At 41.8% G+C, this 24678-nt stretch overlaps 1 protein-coding gene across 3 annotated transcripts in view; it reads left to right on the top strand.

Moving 5' to 3' along the window:
- Nucleotides 1-24678, top strand: part of PDE7A (phosphodiesterase 7A) — a 302593-nt gene that overhangs the window by 238590 nt on the left and 39325 nt on the right. For all 3 annotated transcript variants that reach the window (XR_003854831.1, XM_029591390.1, XM_029591391.1), the window contains 4 exons: nt 1071-1171; nt 14368-14499; nt 14704-14795; nt 21066-21210. Coding sequence is in view for 2 of the 3 variants with exons in the window: in XM_029591390.1 (XP_029447250.1) it covers nt 1071-1171; nt 14368-14499; nt 14704-14795; nt 21066-21210 (470 nt within the window). In the remaining variant the exon portion in view is untranslated. The remainder of the gene's footprint in view (nt 1-1070; nt 1172-14367; nt 14500-14703; nt 14796-21065; nt 21211-24678) is intronic.

Here is a 24678-nt window from a genome sequence, read left to right as displayed (position 1 = left end):
ATACTTATGGGCCAATACAGTAAAGTCTGCGGTAGAGCAGACGAACGCCCGCTTTCCCGGCGCGCGCAGCGGCCCCTCGCCGGTGCGCGCGATTCACTATGCAAATTAGGAGGCGCTAGGGACACGATCGCGTCCCTAGCGCCTCCTTTTTGACAGGAGCGGCGGCTGTCAGTGGGTTTGACAGCCGACGCTCAATTTTGCCGGCGTCTGTTCTCAAGCCCGCTGACAGCTACGGGCTCGGAAACCGGACGCCGGCAAAATTGAGCGTCCTGTTTTCGGCCCGACAGCCGCGGGCCGAATTCAAATTTATTTATTTTTTACTTTTTTTACTCTTCAGGACCTCCGACTTAATATTGCCACTGCCGGAAGAAATTAGAGGTCGGCGCTAATTTCTGAAAGTAAAACGTGCAGCTTGGCTGCACGTTTTACTTTCTGTATCCCGCGCGCATACCTAATAGGGCCATCAACATGCATTTGCATGTTGAGGGCGCTATTAGGTGCCGCGGGTTGGACGCGCGTTTTCCTCCCCTTACTAAATAAGGGGTAAGGGAAAACGCACGTCCAATAGCAGGCTAACAGTGCGCTCCGTCGGAGCACACTGTACTGTTTCGGCCTGTTAGTGTGCTGTAGGTTCTGTTAGGGCGCACTAACTAACCTTAATGCGCACTATCTTGTTCGGTTTACTGTGCACTAATGCTGAGATAGTGCACACTAACTGGTTGTTAATGCGCGTTAAGGCTCGTTAGTGCGCACTAATACACTTCGGAAATTGCTGGGGAAAAAAAAAAACGAACTGTGCGAAAATGAAATTTTTCACCGAGCGGCCTTTCTGAAGCCCAACCCGATATCTTTAAACGAAGCACATCTCTACGTGCTTTATGCAGTATTTAATAAGAGCTTAATTTCCTTTAATAAATTCCGCATTAAAAATGACATACATGCACATTAACATGTTTATAGCATGCTTTAGTAAACAAGGTGCCTTAATGTAAATATTTGGGGTTTTTTCCTGAATTACGGAGAAAAGCTGGTTCACAGGAATTAACACAATTATTTTTTTTGTTCTTCAGTTATGGTTCAAGAAGATTACCATAGTCAAAATCCTTACCACAATGCAGTTCATGCTGCTGATGTGACTCAGGCCATGTACTGTTATTTGAAAGAACCTAAGGTAAGACATGCATTGAAATATGTTTTAGGTGAACTGATTGGTTCAGGGGATTGGCAAAAGGTTACAGAGACTTTCACTTCTAGATGGTAGGCTTGAACCTGACTTATTACCATGTAATAGCTGTTTGGCGTAAGTAAAATGAGTTGGTGGTCTTCTTCCAGTTTCCAGTGAACAGGTGTCTGTCACTGAAAAAACACCGTCCCAGATTAATACAAATTGGTATCCTTGTTAGCAATTTCAGGAAAGAAACCTACATGAAAACTGAATTTTATTATGTCAATTCTAGAAGTCACCCATAGAGAACAGGGTTGAGACACATAGGCAGGACCATGTGAGAAAGCTTGCTCTGCCACTGCTTGTGTTCTGATTTCTGGATAAATGGAGGGCTTTGTTCTTGAACAATTGTATAAAATTTTTAAAATGTAAGTTTTAATAAATGCACACTGAAAGCATATTTTCAAGCTTTACTATTTTACCTTATCTTGTCTGAAAGCTATTTCTGTCAGATAAACGGGCATATACCAATTAAATGTGTAGTGCTATACCTTGTCACCTGCTGCAAGATGTAAATATTTTTAGGACAAGAAAGTGAATTCATGTAGAAACACAGAAAGATGATAAAACAACTGGAAGGTCCATCTGTCCTGCCAAATTTCATTCCTGGTGTAATGCCATACATCTGAATAGATCTTTGGCTTTGCCTTCACATCTTTGCATCTAGAGATTACCCCAGGATTTCTTGAATTCTGTTCTCTGTCAACAGGCAGACATGAATTAGCAATTGCATATGGGTGATGTCATCAGGCAGAACCAACATTGATCCAGCTCTCGGACCTCAGTAAAAGTTTTACTGAGCATGTGTGGAAGTTCCCACGTGCGTGTTCTCTCGTGAGACCCCTCAGTCTTTCTTCACCCAAGCTACTTCACCCACTCCTTTGACAGCCACTTCAACAGAACTTTCCATTCTACAAAAAAAAAAAAATAAAAATAGAAGAAATATAGAAATGCCCAAGGCCAAGAAGACTCCAATCAGCAGTTTTTTAAGACTTGCATTTGTGGGTGCTAGATGTCCATCATGGATAAACATTGTGTCTGTTTTCACTGTTTGGGTCCAAATCACGATGCCTCTAACTGCTGCAGTTGTGGTACTATGTACCCATGGGTGTTGCAGTACTGCGCCTGGAAAATAGAGGCCCTGCAGAAGGTTCTGCCAGATGAGTTTGAAACCATAGTGCAAAGATGTAGGACAGTAGAGCCACTCCTCTTCCCAGAGCAAGGCATAGACACTCACAACACAGGAAGTCAAGGTGAGATTCAGTTCCTTCCTTTTCTTTTTGTCTGGGAATATTTCCCCTCCCCTCCCCTTTCATCCCCCAATGGCACCAATTTCTGAATCCATCACAGGTCAGGGGTTGAGCATGGTACAGAAAGTTAAGGTGCCAGATGAAGTGCAGAGAAGGGCACCTAAGATGCGCAAGGCCTTTCCAAAGCTGTTTCCCTGGTGCCAAAGAAGCTAGTGCTCTTGGCGTGGGGATCCAGTCTACCAGAACACTGTACCTGAGCAGCAGGTGCTGTTGTCAGACATGGCGCAGGAAATGCCCATAGCACTGAGCATTCTATTCTGTCCAGACCTGCCACAGTCCAAGATGTCACAAGCACGCTCCCAAATTTTTATGAACATTTGGCAGAGGGTACATGATCTTGTGCTCCCTTTCTTTTTGTTGTAAAACATGGCAAGTTGGTTGTTGGTTTAGACGAGAATTATCTTTCCCTCATGGAGCTCTGAAGTTATCTAGCAGCCTAGGATCTTTGCCTGGTGGAGTGTTGGAAGACTATCCTTGTCATCTGTGCCCATTTTAGTGCTGATTCCACCATAACCAATTGGAGGGGCAGTTGTACTACCATTAAAGTGCAGTCTTCTGAACTCTGTATTTGAGGTCCAGCTTCCTTGCCATTGGGGCACAGGAAATAGGACTTTCCCACATTTGTAACTCTTGCAGGATTGAGTGTACTGGGATTGCTGCAGGTTCTGCCAGAGTTTCTAGGATTTGGAGGAGTCAAAAGACTTTTGTGCAGGTATCCATGTCCTTATGAATGTTGACAACGAGGGTCTTTCCTAACTTATCCAATAACTTGGAGTAGGAGAGGTCTTTAGGCAGTGGTGAGTGCTCAAGAGGTTTAGGTAGGGGATCTGAGGGGTAAGCGGATACGAACCCAGGACCCTAATGATTTATTTATTTATTTATTTATTTATTTAGCACTTTTATATACCGACTTTCCAATAACAGAGTTACTGATCAATTCGGTTTACATTCTAAACAGAAACATTGACAAGTTAATGTCTTACAATGAACAGGTAGCAGGAACTTGGATACAGATATATGGGGTTAATAACATAACGTAAATGCTACGGAGCCAGATGTAGGCTAAAGAAATAGGTGATAGGTATAAGGCTGGGTATTTGATTTTTAGACTGCCAAGGATTCATAGATGACTTGAGAGTTCTTTGGGGGGTAATAGAGAGTACTAGAGATGATTTATATAGTTCTCTAGGGGGTATAATGATAACGTAGGCAACTGAGGCAAGGTCATCGGTTGTCTCAGAGGGGAATATTCTCCAACTGGCTGGACTCTGCAGTGAGAGTGTGGCAAAGGCTAGATTCCGTCCATGGGAGTTCTGATGGACATCCCTCTGTTGGGGGGGGAGGGAAGTGAAAAGGACTTCCCCTTGTGGGATCATATTTGATACTTTGGACAGGAGAGGTGGGAAGTGCCCTCCTTATTCTTAGTTGCCAGAGAGGCAAACAAAGTCTTCACCAATTCTGCCACTTGATTTAAGGGCTGCCTTAACCTCTGGGCAGGAACTGTGGGAGGAAACATCATCTAGTATGTATTCTTCTTGAAGGGGTACTTCTAGACTCTGAAGCAGTTGTTATAGGGGTTGCATGGAGATTAGTGGCACCAGACTAAGACGATCCAAAAATCTCAATGGTGATAGCACCCTGGAGATAGGGGGAGGAAAATGGAGTACATCTCATTCTGGACCTCCAGCTCGACCATCGAGTGGGTCGATAGGGCCTGTGAGTACTGTGGCAATTTGAGGAATAGCTGCGTTGGTAGCACTGAGGCCCAGGACGCTGACAGTGCCATCTGAGTCAGAGACCCAAGGAATCATGGGCTCTCAATCCTGCTGCCTCGATGGTGCAAGGGTTCAGTACATCAGTGGCGCCAGAGCTTAATGTGTCACAGGACTTGAGTGCTCTGGAGCAGACCCTGAACATTGCTTTGATGGTGCCAACTGTGCCATTGGCTCTGCTGTATGTTGCTTTTCTTTTAGGTGCCATTGAGACCCTTGAAAACTCAGGGACGTTTGACTCCGGCGCTTTACTCGAGGAGCTCAAGGCCTACATCGAAGTGGGGAGGCACTCTGCTCGAGTTGCTCGTGCTCAGCTTGACACCGGGGGAGCTAGAAGAGGCTCCACTCTGGGAGGAGGATTGGTGGTGGCTGTTTACAAACCTGCATAACTCCGCCAGGCTCTGGATCTGCAGTGACATCCAGCCACAGTGGTAACAATTAGATGCGTTGTGGTCAGACCCTAGATACCAATAGAAGTCTTTTTGCCGCACACACAATCTTTGAAGCTGATGAGAGCGACCTTCTTCTAGCTGGAAATTTTTTGTGCTTTTAGAGCACTGCAAAGTTCTATTGAGGGGCTGCTGAGGCAGTGAAGTAACACAAAGGTGTTGAAAATTTAAAGAAAATTACGTTCTCAAAAAAATAGAGAGGGGGGGGGGGGGTACACAAGGCAGCTCCCGAATGGGAATTCCAGCATGTTAAGTGCAAAACTCTGAGCTAAGTGAGAAGAATCTGTTCGACTCCATCAAGTAGCATTACACATGTCTTAGCTAATTCAGTTCTACTTGTGACAGAGAATTCCTCTTGCTCGACTAATCTCCAAAGCAAATAGGATCAGCTCTATCAACTGTTATCCCACCAGATCTTTGTAGACGCTGAAATGAGAGCATCCCTTTAATAGTGCATAAACCTGGAAGTTCTGAAGGTGAGTCGCTCACTGTGCATCCCAGCTCATCAAGTAATCCTGTCTACTGATGCCTCCACCAAGAGGTGGAGCGTGCACATTAAGGCTGTGTGGACCCAAGGATGGTGGACTCCTGTGGGAATTATCTACAGATACAATCTTTTAGAACTGCGAGCCATCCATTATGCTTGAAGGACTTTCTGTCATCTACTCCTGGGCAAAAGACTATGATCTAGACAGAAAAATAGTTGGCCATGTTGTACGTAAATAAGCAGGGAGGAATAGCCTCCTATTCAATCGGCGAGGAAGCACTCTGGATCTGGTCATGTGTCTGACATCAATGCCCATCTCCAGACAATCTTCTAGGAATCCAGAACACTGAGAACTGCTTCAGCAGAGTGCTGCAACTGCACAGGTGCTCCTTCAGACAAGCAATATTAATTCTCGTAGCACTCTCCTGGCCTTGTCAAGTGAGGTATCCATATCTCATCTATCAGATCGGTCTCTGATCGGAGGGCTCTCAGACTTTCATCACACAGAGGGATGGCAGGCTCTGCCATCCAAACTTGCCATTATGGGCCCCTCACAGCATGTATGCTGAATGTGCAGTAGTCTTCTCCTTACTTCTTCCTAAGAAGACAAAGAACATGCTGATTTCAGCTAGGAGGTGTTAGTTCTTTTCAGTGACATTACAATGTATCGCCAGCAAGTGAATGGGACACGAATCTACCTTCACCAGTAGGTATTGAAGTTCATAAAAGGCTTGTGCCATTCTTAGTAAACGTTTAGTGCTGTGGGACCCCAGCATAGTCCTTGTTCAACTCATGAAGCCACCTTTTGAACCTCTTAAGTCATTGGACTTGAGGTTTCTCACCTGGAAAGTATTTTCTCTGAGGACAAGCAGGAGATGGAGCATAGCATGGAGATGGAGCATGTCTTGAAGCTTTGAGCATGTCCCACAGGGCACATGCGTCCTTTGCCACTCTCCTGCATCTCGTTTACAGCCCCTCCGTTTTATCTTTTCCAGTTCATCTCTCTCTCAGCTGTTGCAGTGAAAGCTTCCAAGGACTGTTCTTGCAGGGTCCCTGGGTTATTTTCATCCTCTAGTCTTCTAGGTCAAGGGGGAGAAATCAGTGGGGGGGGGGGGGGGGGGCAGATCCCCAGAGGGGTTTGAACAGTCTTGAATGGGGGTACTCTGGCTGTCTAATCAAGGAAGAAAAAGATGGTCAAGCTGTTGAGTTTTGGTGCCATAGAGGCATTGCAAGCTCAGGAGGGAGGGAGCTGCTAGAAGATAGTGAAATCATTGTAAGCATGCCATGGCTTAGCCATGCATCTCTTTTGGTGGGCTATGGAGAAGGAGCTGCTTCTGCTGTACCGGGACTGAGGGATGTGAGAGGAGCTGCTTACTCTGCAGCAGAACGGGACATGGGTGCAGCCACTGCATGTTCCACATCCCAAGAAGTCATGCCACCCTTAACTTGCTGGGTCCCTACCCAGGAAGAGAGATCACAACAGTTGCCCGCCAGGGGAAAAGAAGTGGTGAGGGGAATGGGCAAAGAGACAGAGAGAATGAACCAGGTGGAGGGAAGAGGGAGAGTTGGGGAAAGGAGAATAAAAGCAACAGTGTAAAGTTAAATAAGAAAACTGAAGTTGAGCAAACTAAAAAAAAAAAAAAAAAAAATGGCTATTTTCTTTTTCATATTTCTAGTGTTTGATTTCTCTCCCTATTGTGGTCTGATTTAGTGTTTAGTCCAGTTTTAAAACTGACAATTTTTTTTCTGTTAAATTCATTTATGGTGTGACTAAAGCACTATTTTCTGTAAGCAAGTTTTCTTGGATAATAGTTTTCCAAACATTTAATAGAAATCAAGATAAAAAGAAAAATACAAAAACAGAGAGAAAATAGGAAAACATAGTGAAAATGGTTTAAAAAAAAAATAGGTTGGGCAAGGTAGAATAGAGTTTTACTCAGTTTCCAAAACATTTTAGCTTGCACCTAACTTTCTTAATTTTCTAGCCCCTACCATTGTGGTGTGTGGTCTGTATGTTTGTTTGGATATACTCTGGAATCTCTGTCTCTGTGTTTGTCTGATGTGCATTGGTGTGTGATGTGGTCTGTCTGCTTGTGTCTCGGTGTGTAATGTCTGGGAATGCGGTAACTGACTGTCAGTGTGGGGTGTCTGGGTATGAGCTCTCTGTTTTTCTCTGTGCCCGGGTATGTGTGAGTTTACTCGTTTCAGCAAATTGAAAAGAAACAAAATGGGGGCTTTGGGCCATTGGTTGGCAGTGTGACTGCCTGGTGAATATCCTTCACAAATGTATGTGTGGATAGATAGATAGTAATCCATATTGAGGGGACCCCAACTAATTGTATGAATGGAAGAGGAGGGGCTAAAGCTGAAAAGTTGATCATTCCTGTTCTAGATAGTTTTTTAGTTTGGGTTGTTTTTTTTTGGGGGGGGGGGGGGGAGGGGTTTCTATATGTCGAATATACTACTGTTCTGGTGCTCCAGGACATCTCTGGTCATTTTTGTCCCACCTTAGTGTTTATTCACCTTCTTATTTTTTGTCTCGTGCCTTGGAGGGCCTGTGGCTTAGATACTGTCCTGTGTACAGCCTGATTAGATCTACCTTGCCCCATGATAGATGGGTGCTTTTGCTTAGGAGCAGACCACAACATCTGTTAGCTCCTTCTGAGAAAACAATGAACGTTCTTAGAAGTTTTTCAGGAGACTTAGCCTGGCCAAAGGGCATTGGAGGCATTAACATTGATGTCTTCAATGCCAGTGGAGCTGGTACTGTATCTGCTGTGGACAGTGCATCAACATTGGGGTGGCATTGACATCTACCTTTAACTCCAAACACCAGGAACAATTAAGAAGCATCAGATTGATTCTAGGAAGAGACGGCTTAGGGGGGATATGATAGAGGTCTTTAAGATCATGAGAGGCCTTGAACGAGTAGATGTGACTCGGTTAGTTACACTTTCGAATAATAGAAGGACTAGGGGGCATTCCATGAAGTTAGCAAGTAACACATTTAAGACTAATCGGAGAAAATTCTTTTTCACTCAACGCACAATAAAGCTCTGGAATTTGTTGCCAGAGGAGGTGGTTAGTGCAGTTAGTGTAGCTGGGTTCAAAAAAGGTTTGGATAAGTTCTTGGAGGAGAAGTCCATTAATGGCTATTAATCAATTATACTTGGGGAATAGCCACTGCTATTAATTGGGTTCTTCTTGGGTTCTTCTTAGTGTTTGGGTAATTGCCAGGTTCTTGTGGCCTGGTTTTGGCCTCTGTTAGAAACAGGATGCTGTATCTAAGGAAAAGCCTCATGGCTGTTTCGCCTCTGGCTATGCTACTGTAAAATTACAATGTAGCTTCTTGCCTCGTGTAGCGGTATCAGGTAGAGCCCTTAAAATTTTGCTTTGAGAACTTTTTTTCTTTGGGGAAATTTTCCCTTCCCATCTTAAAAAAAAAAAAAAAAGCTACACAGTTAGCCCTTTGAGCTAGCATATTCTAAGGTAAGCTTGTACTCTTAGTTTTGAATTTATTTTCCTGGCCTAAGTTACAAGAGGTGTTGTATTCAACGAGCAAGTAGTTGAAAAGGTTAACTTTGCTCACGATGGCTGAAAAAACCATCATTGTGATTCCTATGACTGCAAACATTCCTCAGCAACTAACGGCCCAGCTTGCCTCTGTGGCAGCACCGAAACAGCGGAAGTTACAAAATCTGTGCAGACAGCTAAAAAGCAAATGTCTGAGCCCAGGACTAGCGCTAAGTCACAGCAGAAGTCAGTATTATCTTACCCGGAGGCTTGAAGCCACAAATTTGGCAGTTACAAAAGGTGCATTGACCATTTTGAAATCGGTCCTGCTCAGTCACACGCCTGTAAAAGTTTAGACCCCCTGATGTTAATTCAAGGATAGTCATCAGATGATTTCAAAGCTCGATTTTAATACATCTCCTACCAGCGATTATTCCCCAGAATATTTTAAATTCCTTCACTGGACTTTTTAAGCATTTGCAAGGTGAGGGAGAGACTTTAGAGATTGTCACAGTCTGTACCAGCTCCCTTTGAGCATTTTCCTTTTTATCCAAATCGGCCTCAAAAGAGAGAGAAAATGGCCTCAGATCTTTCAGAAATAAATTTCCAGTGTTTTATGGTCCTCTAATTCAGATCAGGAGGAAGAATATGGGAGAGTAGTTATGAATCCCTGAAGGAGGGAGAAATGTATTCAGAAGGGGATGAAGAGGTTGTCATTTACCAATTCCATAAGCTTTAATAACCCAGTTCAATTCAGCTTTAAGATTATCGAAGCAAAGTTGAGGAGCCCCCAGTCTGAGATCCAGTTATAAAGAGAGTATGTAGGGCATCTGCTACGTTCCTTCTCCATCTAGAAACAGAAAAGATGGTGCTCTTTCAATGGGAATCACTGGGAGCTGGCTATCGGTGATTGAGTGTTTGATAAATTATGCCCTTTGCCATTATAAGCACAGTAGCACTTATTTCAGCAGCCACATGTTGATGTTATGGTTTCAGCTGTTTCCAGGAAAACAATTCCTGTGGAAGGTGGTGCTGCTGTAAATGACCTTTAGGATAGAAAAATATTAAAGCATGTAGTCACATCTAATGCTTTCTCTTTACAAGTGGCTATTTGCACGAGTTATGTAGCTATAGCTCTCTTTCATTAGGTCCAGCAGCTTGCTGACAGAGGAGATGGCTAAAATAGAATCTGCAGCAGCATATTTATTACTTAATTTAAAATATTTTGTTTTGCCTATAAACTCGTGCTAGGCAAATTACAATAATCAGAAACCTAATTTACAGAATTTTTAAAAAAATGTAAACAAAATAATTCATATTAAAACACACAACTTAATAACTCTGATTAATTTTTCCCCTTTCTTTGGCCTATTCAGAAATACCAAAAGCATCTTTTTTTTTTTCTTTATGCATTTTAACAAATTTACAAGATAACCTCTTGTAGAGGAAATACAGAGAATACATCCAATACAACCAATCAAAGGCTAAAGTATTCTAAGAAATTTACAACATATTCTCTTAGTTTAAAGTCCACAGAATGAGGGGGTGGAAAACACAACCTCAAGAAAAATTATTAATTAACTAACAAAGCAATGCCACGGTAGTTTCAGAGAAATATATATTACTTTGTGAGGGACACAAAGCACTCAAACTCTTCCCTACGGGCGTTGTGGGAGTTTTCCCTGTAAGAAATTGAGTCAGTTGGTGGGGGGCTCAAAAATATATACGTATTGTTAGCATATTTTACTATGCATTTGCATGGAAATTTGAGGAAAGAGGCTCCCCCCAACTGACAACACTTGCGGTCTCAGGAGAAGGAAAGCCTTCCTTCTCCTTTGAGTATCTCTCGTGACGTCTGGGAATACTCTTACTCTACATCCTAAAAGCACAACGTTTCTGTGTCTTAGACATAACTTAAGCAACCTTATCTGGCTCTAAAGCCAGGGTCACAATTAGGGACCAAAAGCATCTTTAAAAATAACTCCCTTCAACTGCTCATTGAACATCGCAACATCAGTTAGGGACCTCGAGGATTCCGGCAGCAAGTTCCAAAGTGTGGATCCAATAAAGAGAAAAGCATGGTGCCTGGTCTTGGTCAGTTTAGTACTACTTACAGGAGGGAGGGCCAAAAGCCCTTTGCTTGATGAGCGCAGGACTCAGGAGGGTGTGTACTGTTGCAATGAAAGATAAGAGAGACCATTTCCCCCCCCCCCCCCCCCCACCACCTATTGCCTTAAATACTAATACTTGCTGGGGACGAGGAGCCAGTGGAGTTTGTGCAAAAGTGGGGTCATATGGTCCCCTTGCTGTCCCCCCAAAATGAGGCATGCTGCTGAGTTCTGCAAAACTTGCATTGCTTTCAGGTGAATCCCTGGGATTCCTACATACAGGGAATTACATGCGGAAAGCATGAGGGCCTGAACAATTGTGTGACTGTCAGCAGTATTGAGACTAATTTTATGATGGCCCAAACATATGAAATCATTTGGGGCTGAAACCCAATTTTTTTTTTTACCAAACCTGTAAATTTGATATCAGCCCCAGGGAGAGAGGGATGCTGTGAATATTATGAATTAAGAAATCAAATTTCCTTGAAAATCAAATGCACTCAGTTTTTTCTAAATTCAGCTAAAGATTTTACATCCAAGAATGAACAGCTATCAAACAGCGGGAAATTGCTTCCAAAACCAAATTTAAATTCCCTCTTACAGGAAAGTACAGCTGAACATCATCAGCATAAACACAGAAAGTAGGGACATATTGGTTCAACAAACAGGCAGATTAAAAAAAAAACCCGCGGGAGAGCCAGCGCTCCGTGTTGAGCCCCTGCTCGCTCCTGGGCGAGCCATTCTCTATTTAAATTAGGGCCTGCGCTAAAAAGGAGGTGCTAGAGACACTAGCGCGTCCCTAGCACCTCCTTATTAGCTGAAGCGGCGGCTGTCAGCAGGTCCGACAACCAACACTTAATTTTACCGACATCTGTTTTCGAACCCGCTGACAGCCATGGGTTCGGAAAACGGACGCCAACAAAATTGAGTCCATTTTCCAACCCGCGAGCCGGCAGACAGCTTTTTTTTGGGGGGGGGACCTCTGATATTAAGTCAGAGGGTGTACAGAAAAGCAGTTTTTTCTGCTTTTCTGTACACTTTCCTGTTGGTGTCCATGACTGACACGCACTGTTCTATATCAGCCTGAAAGTGAACAATGGTCTCGTACGTTTTAAAAAGAACAGTGGATAAAACTGATCCTTGTTGAACTCCTACTTTCTTAGATAACCGTTCAGAAGATAAATCGTTAAAACAGACATGTTGCTGTCTGTGATGATCAAGGAATGATTTAAACCATGCATGTACTTTACCCCAAACTCCCATTTCCCATAATCGATCAAAGAGAATTAAATGGGTGATAGAATTGAAGGCTGAGGATACATCGAGGAAAAACTGCATTACCTCCATCCAGCTCCTGCAGTAATACATTTGTAACTAGGAAACAAACCGGAAGACAGTCTATCAAAGCCAGTAGGCAAAACAGTAAGACAATAGACCTGTCACCTTCGAGTTAGGGATACTTTATTAGTTGAAAAACTTCAAATTAAAATCCAATATGCCCAACTCTGGTTGAGTTTCAACCAAAAAGGTCTGCATCGGGGCTAAATGACAATACAAGAAAAACAAACAAGAAAAAATGAATAAATAACAAATAGAAACTAAAATGATATACACATTGAATAAAATAAGTAGTATTAAAAACAAAAAAACCCCACACAAATGACATTAATACAAATTTGATTACTGAAAATACAGGGTAATTAAAAATAAAATGCATAGATTATACACTAAAAATATGGGCACATATATTCATAAAAAGGCTGTGAGATGGATGGAGACAAAGGAAGTTGAAATTCAGGAAAAAGAGGAAGAAAGGAAATGAACAATGTGTGAGTAGGGATGGGGAGGAATGGAGACGTGAGTAGATAAAGAAAAAAAACGGGATAGGAGGAAGAAGACTGGGGGAAGGATGGAGGCATGAAGGAAAGGTGAAAAGGAGCAAGCAGGAGAGCAGAGGTAGAGAGATGGAGGAGAGACTAAAGTGAGAATGGGAGAAAATATTTCAAATAGAAAAATTAAGAGAATTGAATAAAAAATGATTCACAGCTGGAAAATTTTATTTTAAAGAAAGTTTTAAAATGGACTTTAATAAAAAAAAAATTTGTACTTTGCATATATTACGCGCGGAACCCTTTTAAACCCGCTCCTGCGCGCGCCGAGCCTATTTTGCATAGGCCCGGGACGCGCAAATGTCCCGGGGCTTGAAAAAAGGGGCGAGGTAGGGGCATGACAAGAGGCCTCTGCTAGGCCGCTGAGCCGGGGGATCGCGCGCTGGCCAAGTGCCAGCGCGCGCAAGTTATACCTGCCTCTGGCAGGCGTAACTTCTGCAACAAAGGTAAGGGTTTTATTTATTTTCGGGTTGGGGGGATGGTTAGGTAGGGGAAGGTGGGGGGGGGGGGGGGGAGGAAAGTTCCCTACGAGGCCGCTCTGATTTTGGAGTGGCCTCGGAGGGAACGGGGAAAGCCATTGGGGCTCCCCTAGGGCTCGGCGCGTGCAAGGTGCAATAGTGTGTACCCACTTGTGCACGCCGACCCCGGATTTTATAACATGCGCGTGGCTGCATGCATGTTATAAAATCGGGCGTACATTTGTACGCGCCGGGTGGCGTGCACAAATGTACCCCCGCACACGTAGATTTAAAAACCCGGCCCATAATGTATGTGTTAGGAAAGATAGTAAAATTTCCAGAGGCAGAAAATTGTTCTCTTAGCTACTAAGCAATTATTCTTGCTAAGCAAATATTCTTAATCCTTTTGGTGAGGCATCCTGTTTTATTGCATTGGACTATATTATGAATGATTTTTTTAATAAACCAGAAGCTCACAATCTGAGTGGTAAGACTGACTATGAAACTTAAATTCAGTGATTGGGGAGCAAGGAGGGGCAAATGGGTTACACAACTATACTTGTGCAGATGATCACTTCTAAGGAGGTCTCATTTTCAAAGACTTGGCCATCTGTTTTGCAAGTAAAAACAGTTCATCTGTCCAAGTCAGCCAGATGTGGGTAAGTGAATTTGCAGCCACCTAGAACTATGCACATACTTGTCTACATAATAGAGACATCCATTAGAAATGCTAGATGTACACAAATGCCTTACATATTCAAGGACACAGCATGCCATGAATGCACCCAACTTTACAGCACCATTTTACTTCAACTAAATATACATGCAGGCATTTACCCACATAAGAACCTGATTTTCAAACTTTATCTATGTGGGTACCGAGAACAATTTGTGTTGTATATGCAGAATATAAAACTTTTAAATAAGTTCTGTGTGTGTTAAAATTGTCTTGATCTTTGCGATTACCTTTGAGGTTACTACCTCACTGAAAATGCATTTAAGTGTGTTTACAACAGGTTGGGGAAAAATCCATGTAATATCTTGATTTTCATTTTGTGGAGCGTAGGCCTCAAATGGGAAAACTGTTGCTGCTTGCTGCTTCAATTTTCAAGTAGAATGTCTGGTATTAATATACTGCTCATTTATTTTTTTACAGCTTGCAAAGGCTTTCACTCAGTGGGATGTCCTGGTAGGTTTGATTGCAGCTGCCACGCATGATTTGGATCATCCAGGTGTTAATCAGCCGTTTCTCATTAAAACAAACCATTACTTAGCAACTTTATATAAGGTGAGTGGAGTCATGTTCTCTCTTCTTCTAGTCTTTTAATAGTTTATGAAAACAGGCAATTTCTCCAATGAAAAAGCTAACATTTGAGTGTTTAGCAGACTGGCATATAGGATTGCATTCCTTAAACAGTTTGATAAAACATGAAAAGTGTTTATATAATGTCAAAATCTGTTGTGTGCGTTACTGACAATTGTTGTTTTGCAGAATACCTCAGTATTAGAAAACCACCACTGGAGGTCAGCAGTGGGCTTGTTGCGAGAGTCTGGTTTATTTGCACACATGCCACTAGAAGAGAGGTATGCTATGCTGTAAAGTTTTAAGGGGATTCTCATTTAAAGATGAAATTGGCTCCCTATAAAGCAGACCTGGTGTCATTGTACTAAACAGAGGAAATGGGTATATGGGTTGGGATTCACTTTTGGTGCATTTTCTCACACTGTAACAAAAGGAGTTATATTGGATGTGGCACTTTTCTGTTTAGACACTAATTTGCTGTATGATTTGAGGAAATTAATATTGCTTTCTTTCACTGTACCATCATATTAAGTAAGACTGATACCATTCTAAATTATAAACTATAATTCATATTTTGGTAAGATGTAAAACGGCAGTATTCTAGCCAAAAATAACCTTCTAAAATCTAATTTTGATTAAAAATTCAGTCCATATCATGTATGTTGTACATTAGATTTTATTCTGTATAAACTTAAAAAAGAATCTCATGCCATTATTTTGCAAATTATTGCAGGCTGAATTTGTAAGTTGGAAGTGTGAACTGGCCTGTCAGATGGACTGATTTGAATTTTGCTAGTTAGATAATCCCAGTTTGTGTTCAGTGTGTGAATACCTTAACATATTAAAGTTGGGCAATGTGAGTTTATTGATTGTATTGGATCTCATATGTAAAAATATATTAAAGGGCCACCAAGCTAAAAGGAGAACAGAAAAGGCTGTCAAATCTGGGCTCAGGATTCCAAAAGGGTCTAGTACTAATTAATCTGGTTCTTAAACCAAATGGTTGCCAATATATCTAATATTCATGGGATATCCTGAAAACCAGACCTGTTTTGGGGTCTTGAGGACTGAAGTTTAGAACCACTATCTGGGGAGGGATCTGATTATCCTGGACAAACATATTGATGACCCTGTCAAGGATTAAAGCATATGTAACACTAGATGCACTAGCAAAAAATCACAAAAATTAAAGGGTGAATTTTCAAAACAAGTAAAATGCATATACATGTGTAAGTATTCTCTCTTCGCATTCCATATTTTATAAAAGTTGAAAATACACACTTTAGTATATATATATATATATACATACATACACGTGCATAAAACTGGGGTGGTCTGGGGCATTTCAGGGCAGGGGCAACATTTACACATATAAATTGCTATTTTAAAAGACATGCACATAGATTTGCCAACTTGCTTAAATTTACACCTGCTAATTATCTGGCATAAATGGTATTAAATGTGTTTTAGTTCTGATTGGGAGGGAGATCTGGGTGAACTGGGGAGGGGGGGTGGGGCATTCAGGCTGAAGAACTAGGAGGGTCTTTCTGACCTAGAGAAGGAGTGGCCAAACTGGTGGAGTAATTGGTAAAATTGGTACTTTCCTTGTCCCGCATTTGTTTTCAAATAGACTTACACACATATATCCCAATATATGCAACTCAGTCCCATTTTATTTTTGCATGTAAAATATACGTACTGGTTATAAAATACTAGTGTAGATCTTGCAGCCATACATGCACGCGTATGCCACTTTGTGCAGATGATTGAAAATGATCCTCCCCATGTTTGTTTAAATACTATAAGAAAAGCCAACATTTTAGTTTGATAGAACCTTCAGCAGGATTGATGCTTTAGCTTTTGTTGTAATATCGAATTAAGTATTTAAGACTGTGTTACTTCTGGTAGTGTAATTAGTGTTACATTTAGTGCATTCAGAAAGCATTCAGACCCCTTCACTTTTTCCACAATTTGTTACGTTACAGCCTTATTCTAAAATGGATAATATGCATTTTTTTTCCCTTTTCAGTATACACACAATACCTCATAATGACAAAGCAAAATCAGATTGTTTTTGGTTTCATCTGCTTCTGTTTTACTTGCTTGAATTGGGCAATGCTTTAATTGGATCTGTATCTACCTGAGGGGAAATCTTTAACAGCAAGCTAAGAGCAGTTGTTCTGCGGGATTGTAAATAACCCCGACTTCTTCCTGGACAAGCAGGACAGTAATCAGCCACAAAATTGGGTGATGTCATCAGACAGCACTGAGACAGAAAAGCTCTCTCAGAGCTGAAAAAAACAAAAGTTTTCCGAGCATTTGCTGGTCTGTGCAGCCACTGTAATGTGAATCTCCTTGGTCTCTTATTTTTCTTTTGCTTATGCAAACTGACAAGTTTTTGCTCTGTTTTTAGCAACTCATCACATTTTTCACATTTTTATTTCTTTTTCCATTCTCTTTTTTGCAAGGCTTGGAGGGAGAGGGGTATATTAAATTTTTCCAAGATTGAGTTCAGCCTAGCCTCAGCTCTCTTCACAACGGCAGAACGTAAACCAGACTTCAAAAGATGTCCTCGCTGCTCCTGCAAGATGACCGTATCTGATCAGCATGACCACTGTGTTTTCTGCTTAGGGATCTTACATGATGTGTACATAACTGCTTGTGCCAAAATGTCTCTCAAGGCCTGAAGGATGTAGAAGCTATAGACTAAAAGAATTTAAGTTCTCTTCAAACAAAGTTCACTGTGAATCTACTCATGCCAAACATGCTATGCTGATTCTGCTTCCAGAATTAGATAATTCTTCCAAACAGGATGATCATCCTTTCATGAGAAAAATGTGGTTCGACTTCATCTAGAGCTATTTTACTAATATATTAAATTCTCCATCACAAGTAGAACAAATATTCATGGCCCCTAAATCTGAAACTCAATCTACTATTCCACCATATCAAACCAAGCAAGATATCATGCAAAATGAGTCAGTATAAGTCTCAGCATTCAAATTCATCCAAGGATAGGGAATTAGATGCTTATGTTCCTTCTTGAGAGTTGGTAACCAACTCCAGTTCTCAAGAGCTACAGACAGGTCTAGTTTTCAGGATATCCACAATGAATATGCAAGAAATAAATTTGCATACATTGAAGCAGTGCATGCAAATCTATCTTATGCATATTCATTGTGGATATCCTGAAAACCAGGCCTATTTGTGGCTCTCGAGGACTGGAGTTGGCTACATCTGCTATAGATGGTGGTTCTGAGGGTTTCCTGTCATACCATTCTGATGATGAATAATCCATTGGTCTTCTATCGGACCCCTCTACACAGCCTCTCAGAAGTACCTCTCCACTGGAGGATTATGTCATATCCTTATTTTGTCCAAAAAATGTCAAAAAGAATTACTTTTACTTTACAGGAGGAGACAGAACCTAGAGAGGATATATTTGGCGTGCTAAAATATATTTAAACTCCAAAACAAGTACTAGTTATTCTGCTTCACAGAGTGCTACAAGAACTCCAAACAAGAATGTGGAAAATGCCTTTGTTAGATCTTAAATGGAAAGTTCAGCCTCGTCTTGGTCATCCTTCATGAGTCTAGTAGTGGAGTCAGCTTTGAGAAAAAAAATGCACTTCAAAATGTATTTTAGATGCCAATTTACTGGACACAATGGCAAAGAAGATTTTCCAGTTGGTTATGTACAACTCCTTGCAAAAGCTGCAAGACATGACCCAGCAGCGTTCTTCAGATTCTGTGCATCGTTTTGCTCCTGTACTGCAAGATGCAGAATATGGGAAGCATCTAATTCAATCAGTTCATGATGCATATGATACTTCTTCCAAGACATATGCAGTAGCCATTAGAGCCAGAAAAGTATCATGGCTACAGGCTTTCAGGTCTTTGTAAAGATGTTCATGAGAAACTTGCTCCATGCACAAGGGATACTCTGAAGAGAGAGAAATAGAAACTGTGGATCAGATATTAAAGATCACTGCTCCACTGTCCTTACTCTGTCAGTAGCTACAAATGAGCAACTATCTACAAGCAAGAAAGGTCAACTTCAGCACTGCAGGACAGTACCACTGTCAAAAATAAATAAATAAATAAATGTACCAAACCTACTCATTTCAGCAGCTTTGCCTGCAACAGCAGCAGGAGAGCAGGCCATGTTTGAGAGAGAGAGAGAGAGAGAGCACAGCTCAAATCTCTCATACAAACACAATCAAAATCTAATCTTAGATTGTGACTACAGTATCAAAAAAAAATTCCTGATTTACATTTTGAAAGGCTTCAGCATTTCAGCCCATTATTGTCTTTCATAACAACAGACTATTGGGTTTTAAAGATTCATACAGTTGGGCTACTGTTTTTGCTTTAATTCCTCTCCCCCCCCCCCCCAAGATAATCCATCAAAGAATCATCACATAAATGGAGAATAGCAGCAGCTCTACCTATACCAGCAAGAGCTTTGAGCCATCCTCTCTGCAAATGCAGTAGCATTTGTCCCAAAATATTTCCTCATTCAAAGGAAAAAAAGAGGTGATCTTCTCCCCATCTTGTACCTCTGATATCTCAACAACACCTGAAAGAATAGATCAGGATGAACTCTATAGCGATTATCCTCTGTTGAACATCAAAGACTGATTAACCACTCTGGACTTCAAAAATGCCTTCGCCCCATTTCCGATTCACAGAAAATGTCTACATTTCCCTATTGCCAACAGTAACCTGTTTCATGTTCTCCCTTTTGGCCTCTCAGCAGTACTCAGCATGTACATAAATGCCTTGCACTGGTTGCTGATCATGTAAAAGTGGTGTATCTGTTTTTCCATATTTAGAAGACTGGATCATATCCAGCCATACCCTTCAAGAAACTTGCTCTTCCACACTGTATGATGAACATCCTTCAGTCCCTAGGATTCATCTGTTTTCCTAAATTCAATTTGGAGCTGACTCATAGACTTCATAGGAGCTTGCCTAGATACTACACAAGGACAAGCATTCCTTCCCCAGCAAAAAGTATGTGAACTGATCAAAATAATCCTAACACTTTCAAATCAGAAGTGGGTTTCCTGCCAATTCATGAAAATGTTGGGTTATATGGCAGCAACAGTCCATGATGCCCCTTTTGCATGTCTCAATATGAGACAAGCTCGGGGACACCTGAAATTTCAGTGGAACCAGCACCTAAAACCATTATCACGCAAAGTGAATATATCCAACATATTCATCCTTTCTTTGGCAGGGTGGCTAGATGGTTCACTATGAGAGCAGGTTTTTTTCACCAATCTCAATTTCAAATTACCATAACCACAGATGTCTCCAATCAGGGATGAGAATTTCATATAAACAACCTTTGTTCTCAAGGATCTTGGCCTCCACAAGAAAGATTACTCCAGTCTTTAATGCTTTTGAAAGTATTCAGTTCCTGGTTAAAGGAGAAAATGGTGTTGCTCCAAACAGAAAACAAAGTAATAATGTTCTCTATCAACAAATAAGGAGGGATTCACTTTTTCAGTCTTTTGTCAAGAGCCCTGCAAGATATGGAAATGAGCAGTTTCCCAAATGATATATCTGATAGCTTTCTGTCTCCCTGGGGGGGAAAAAAAAACCAGATAGCAGATACACAGTCACCAGCTACAATTATATGACTGGTCATTGGACAAATTATATATTTATTTATTTAATTTATTTAAAAACTTTTCTATACCATCGTTCAGTGATATACCATCACAATGGTTTACAAATAGGCACATGAATAAATTCGAAATAGATAGTAATTTAACCAGTAGGTGCCGAAATTGTTCAGACACATGATTCAAAAACTATATGCTATATGTAATGTGTATTGAAATTCCATTTATGGACTATCCATATATGCGATATACTGTAATTCTTTTTAAATGCACTTTTTAAAATAGCTTTCACCACATCCTCTGGCACTGAATTCCAGAGCTTAATTATCCATAGAGTAAAAAATATTTTTCTTATTAGTTTTAGTAATTCATTATGTGTCCCCCCTAGTTTTTGTACTTTTATAAACAACCAATTAACATTTACTCGTTCCAGTCTACTCAGCTGTGACTTCTCCATGCTGAAGAGTCCTAATCTCTTTAGGCTGTCCTCATAGAGGACTTGTCCACGGAGAAAACATAATTGCTTCTGTAGCAAATGTTCTTCATAGCAAGACAATTCAGCCATAAGTCCTACCCTCCATAAGGTTCAGGATTAGCTTGCTACAAAGACTGAGGAGACTCATGCATGCTCAGAAAACCAACTCATTTTTTTCTGAGCTCTGAGAGCTTTTTTTTTTTCACTATTGAATTATGTCGCTCATTTATGTGGTTTATTCACCTTGCTGTCTATGGAGAACGCCCGTCATAAGTAAGCATCTTTGCTTCATTCTACTAAACGTGTTCTGTGTGCTACAAAAGCAAGTGGATTTTGGCCTAAGCTTATTGTATATGCAGGTTTTGTACATACTTTGAGCCTAGAATTTTAAAATTTCTCATCTATATATATTATTTAATGCCGTATTTTATTACTTATTCCAGGCAACACATGGAAAGCCAGTTAGGCTGTGTCATTCTAGCGACAGACATCAGCCGGCAAAATGAATATTTGTCTCAATTTAGAATCCACCTGGACAAAGAAGACTTGTGTCTGGATAATGCAGATCATCGACTCTTCATTTTACAGGTAGATATTGTACATAGTATCTTGTAAAGGCCTTATAAATGTAAGCACAAGTGTTGAGCCATTTTGAGGTAACTTCAACTGCCAAACCCAGAAATTTGACTAAGCGACTCAAGCCAGAGTCGAGGTGAGGAATCTGGCGTCGTTCTAAGAGCTAATTATGAGCTGAGCTAATTTAGTTTAGACAGAAGAAAAATTAAATCTCTAACCAAAAAAATAAGATTGCATTTTCCAATTGTTTTGTCATCTTTTTGCCTTTTTTCTTGATCTTTTGTATCTCAGCTGTATTTCTTCTCGTTTCCAGCTTCTCATTTTTGTGTGTTCCTTTCAGTTTTATGTCCCTTTTTCTTTCATCTCCGTATTTATTTATTTATTTATTTATTTATTTATTTATTTAAAAACTTTTATATACCGGTATTAGTATGCATACATCATACCGGTTTACAATGTAACTTTAAAGGTAGAAATTACAATGAACAGGGAGGGCGAACAAGGAGGAGTATACAAAGAGCAGGAGGTGGAGGAATTAAAGCAATAAATAAAAACTGCAACGGACTATTTACAGGAATATACAAGGCGTAGGCAAGATACTTGCAGAAGTCGGTGTACTTAATCAGGGTAGGCTTGTCGGAAGAGCCATGTTTTAAGTTTTTTTCTGAACTTGGCGTAACATGGCTCTAGCCTGAGAGTGGTAGGGAGGGTGTTCCATTGTTTAGGGCCTGCAATGGATAGTGCACGGTCCCTAGTAGAGGAGAGGTGGGCTTTTTTCAAAGGGGGAATGGAGAGGGTGCCTTTGTTGACAGTGCGAGTGGGTCGTTCAGTGCGTATAGGACGAAAGGGTTCATCCAACCAATTGGAATTGTGCGAGTGGATGGACTTGTGCACTATGGTTAGAATTTTGAAGAGAATTCGGGATGCGATGGGGAGCCAGTGGAGTTCTTTGAGTATTGGGGTAATGTGATCAGCTTTCCTTGAGTTGGTGATGACCCTGGCGATGGCATTCTGGAGCATTTGTAAGGGCTTGGTGGTGGAGGAGGGTAGGCCAAGGAAGAGGGCATTACAGTAGTCCAGCTTTGAGGAAAGGGTGGCTTGGACGACGGTGCGGAAGTCATGATAGTGGAGGAGGGGTCTGAGTTTCTTCAGGATGTGAAGCTTGAAGAAACCTTCTTTGAGGATGGAGTTGATCTGTTTTTTGAGATTGAGTTGTTGATCTATGATAACCCCAAGGTCTCTTACTGTGGGTTGGGGTGTTATGACGTTGAAAGCTGGATCGTTGGAGATCGGTGGTTTGGGAGGGAGGTGAGGAGAGATAAGGAGCAGCTCTGTTTTGGAGGAGTTTAGAGCGAGGTGGATGTTGGTGAGGAAGTCATTGATGTTGGCAAGACATGTGTTCCAGAAGGCAAGGGCATCTGAGAGAGAGTTGTGAATGGGAATGACGATTTGAACGTCATCTGCATAGAGGTAGATTTTGAGGCCGAGGTCTGTGAGGAGCTGACATAGAGGTGTGAGATAAATGTTGAAAAGGGTGGAGGAGAGGGAGGAGCCTTGTGGGACACCTTGAGACAAGGGATAGAGTGTGGAGTTGGCGTTTCCTATCTTGACGGAGAACTTTCTGTTAGATAAGTAGGATTTAAACCATAGTAGGGCTAGGCCTGAGATGCCTATTTCGGATAGCCGGTTGATGAGGAGGTTATGGTTGATGGTATCAAAGGCAGCTGAGATGTCGAGTAGGGCGAGGAGGTAACAGTTGCCTCGGTCCATGCCTATGAGTAAGTGGTCCGTGAGGGAGAGCAGGAGGGTTTCTGTATTGAGGTATTTACGGAAGCCGTATTGGGCTGGATGCAGAATGTTGTTGCTTTCTAGATATTCTGTAAGTTGGATGTTTACAATCTTTTCCATAATTTTGGATAGGAAGGGCAGGTTAGAGATAGGGCGGAAGTTAGCGGGGTCTTTAGGGTCTAGTGTTGGTTTTTTTAGGAGGGGCTTGACAATAGCTTGTTTAAGAGCATCTGGGACAGAGCCTGAAGAGAGGGAGGAGTTTATGATGTCTGCGATGGGTTTGGATATAGTGTTCGGGATGGAGAGGAGGGATTTTGTGGGAATGGTGTCTGAAGGGTGGGAAGCTGGTTTAAGTTTTCTGAGAATAGATTCCACTTCTTTAGCGGAAGTCAGGTCAAGGGTTTGGAGGGTGGGTGAAGTGGGGGAAGGTTGGAGGGAGGGGGAAGGGGAGGTGGATGGAGAAGGGTGTTGAAAACTGCGGAGGATGTTGGTGATTTTTGTGAGGAAATACTGGGCGATTTCTTCGCTCTTAGTGGAGGCATCATTCTCAGGGATAGTGGGCTGAGAGGATTTGGTGAGGTTGGCAACATAATTGAAAAGGGCTTTCGGGTTGTACATGTATTGGTGGATCTTAGCTGAAAAGTAGTCTCTTTTTGTTTTGAGGGTGGTTATTCTATATTGGTGAAGGGTAGTTTTGAAACTTGAGGCGAGTTGGGGTGAGGGGGCTTTACGCCAGTTTCTCTCACGCTGCCTGAGGGTATTTTTTAGGGATCTTAGTTCAGTCGTGTACCAGGGTTGATGATTTTTTGTGGGTTGGGTAATGTTACGTCTGGAGATGGGGCATAGTTTGTCAGCAATTTCAAGAGTCATGCTGAGCCAGGATTTGATGGCAGTCTCTGGACTGGAGCAGTCAAGGCTAGTGGATGTGTTGGAAATGGCAAGAGCCAGTTCATCTCCAGAGCAGGGTTTCCTGAAGGTGAAGGTGGTGTTGTTTGAGGGAGTGGGGGGTAGGAGGGAAGTTAAGGGGGAGGAGGGCTTTTATGAGGAAGTGGTCTGACCAAGGTACAGGGGAGCAGGTGGGGGGGTGGGATGGTAGGAAGCAGTGGTTGATGAATATAAGGTCAAGGGAGTGACCAGCTTGGTGCGTGGGGGAGGCAACAATTTGTCTAAGGCCTAGAGCTTGGAGTGCAGTAAGGAATGCCTCACAAGAAGGGGTAAGGGGGGTGGCATCGACATGGAGGTTGAAGTCTCCTAGTATGATGGAAGGGATTTCAATGTTTATGTTGGCAGATAAGAATTCAATTAAGGGGGAGGGGTCCCGTTCGATGGATCCAGGAGGGGCATAAATGAGACAGATTTGCAGTGAGGGGGCTTTCTCTACTCCCTGCCTGGCTCTTTGATTTTTTTCATATCCCCAACCCAGCTTGTCTGTAGCACTCAAGGACTGCGTCAGTAATGGTTAGCCTTTGTAATATTTTGTAGCCTTCCTTACCATACCTGATCTTTCTTATGAGTTCTACTTCCTCTCTTCCTTCATCCCTCCATTCTTTTTATCCTTCTACCATCTTTCTCCCTTTATCTTATTGTCTCCATGTCTCTTCCAGTCTTTTCCATCTTTCCTTCAACTCAACCTTCGACTGTTCTACTCCTTCACTTCAATTGCCTGTCTCCCTTTTATTTTCTCAGTCTTGT

This window comes from Rhinatrema bivittatum, chromosome 2, assembly GCF_901001135.1.
Source record: "Rhinatrema bivittatum chromosome 2, aRhiBiv1.1, whole genome shotgun sequence".
Lineage (NCBI taxonomy): Eukaryota > Metazoa > Chordata > Amphibia > Gymnophiona > Rhinatrematidae > Rhinatrema > Rhinatrema bivittatum.
The sequence above is the reverse complement of the archived record's forward strand: the minus strand, read 5'-3'. Positions and strand labels throughout refer to the sequence as shown.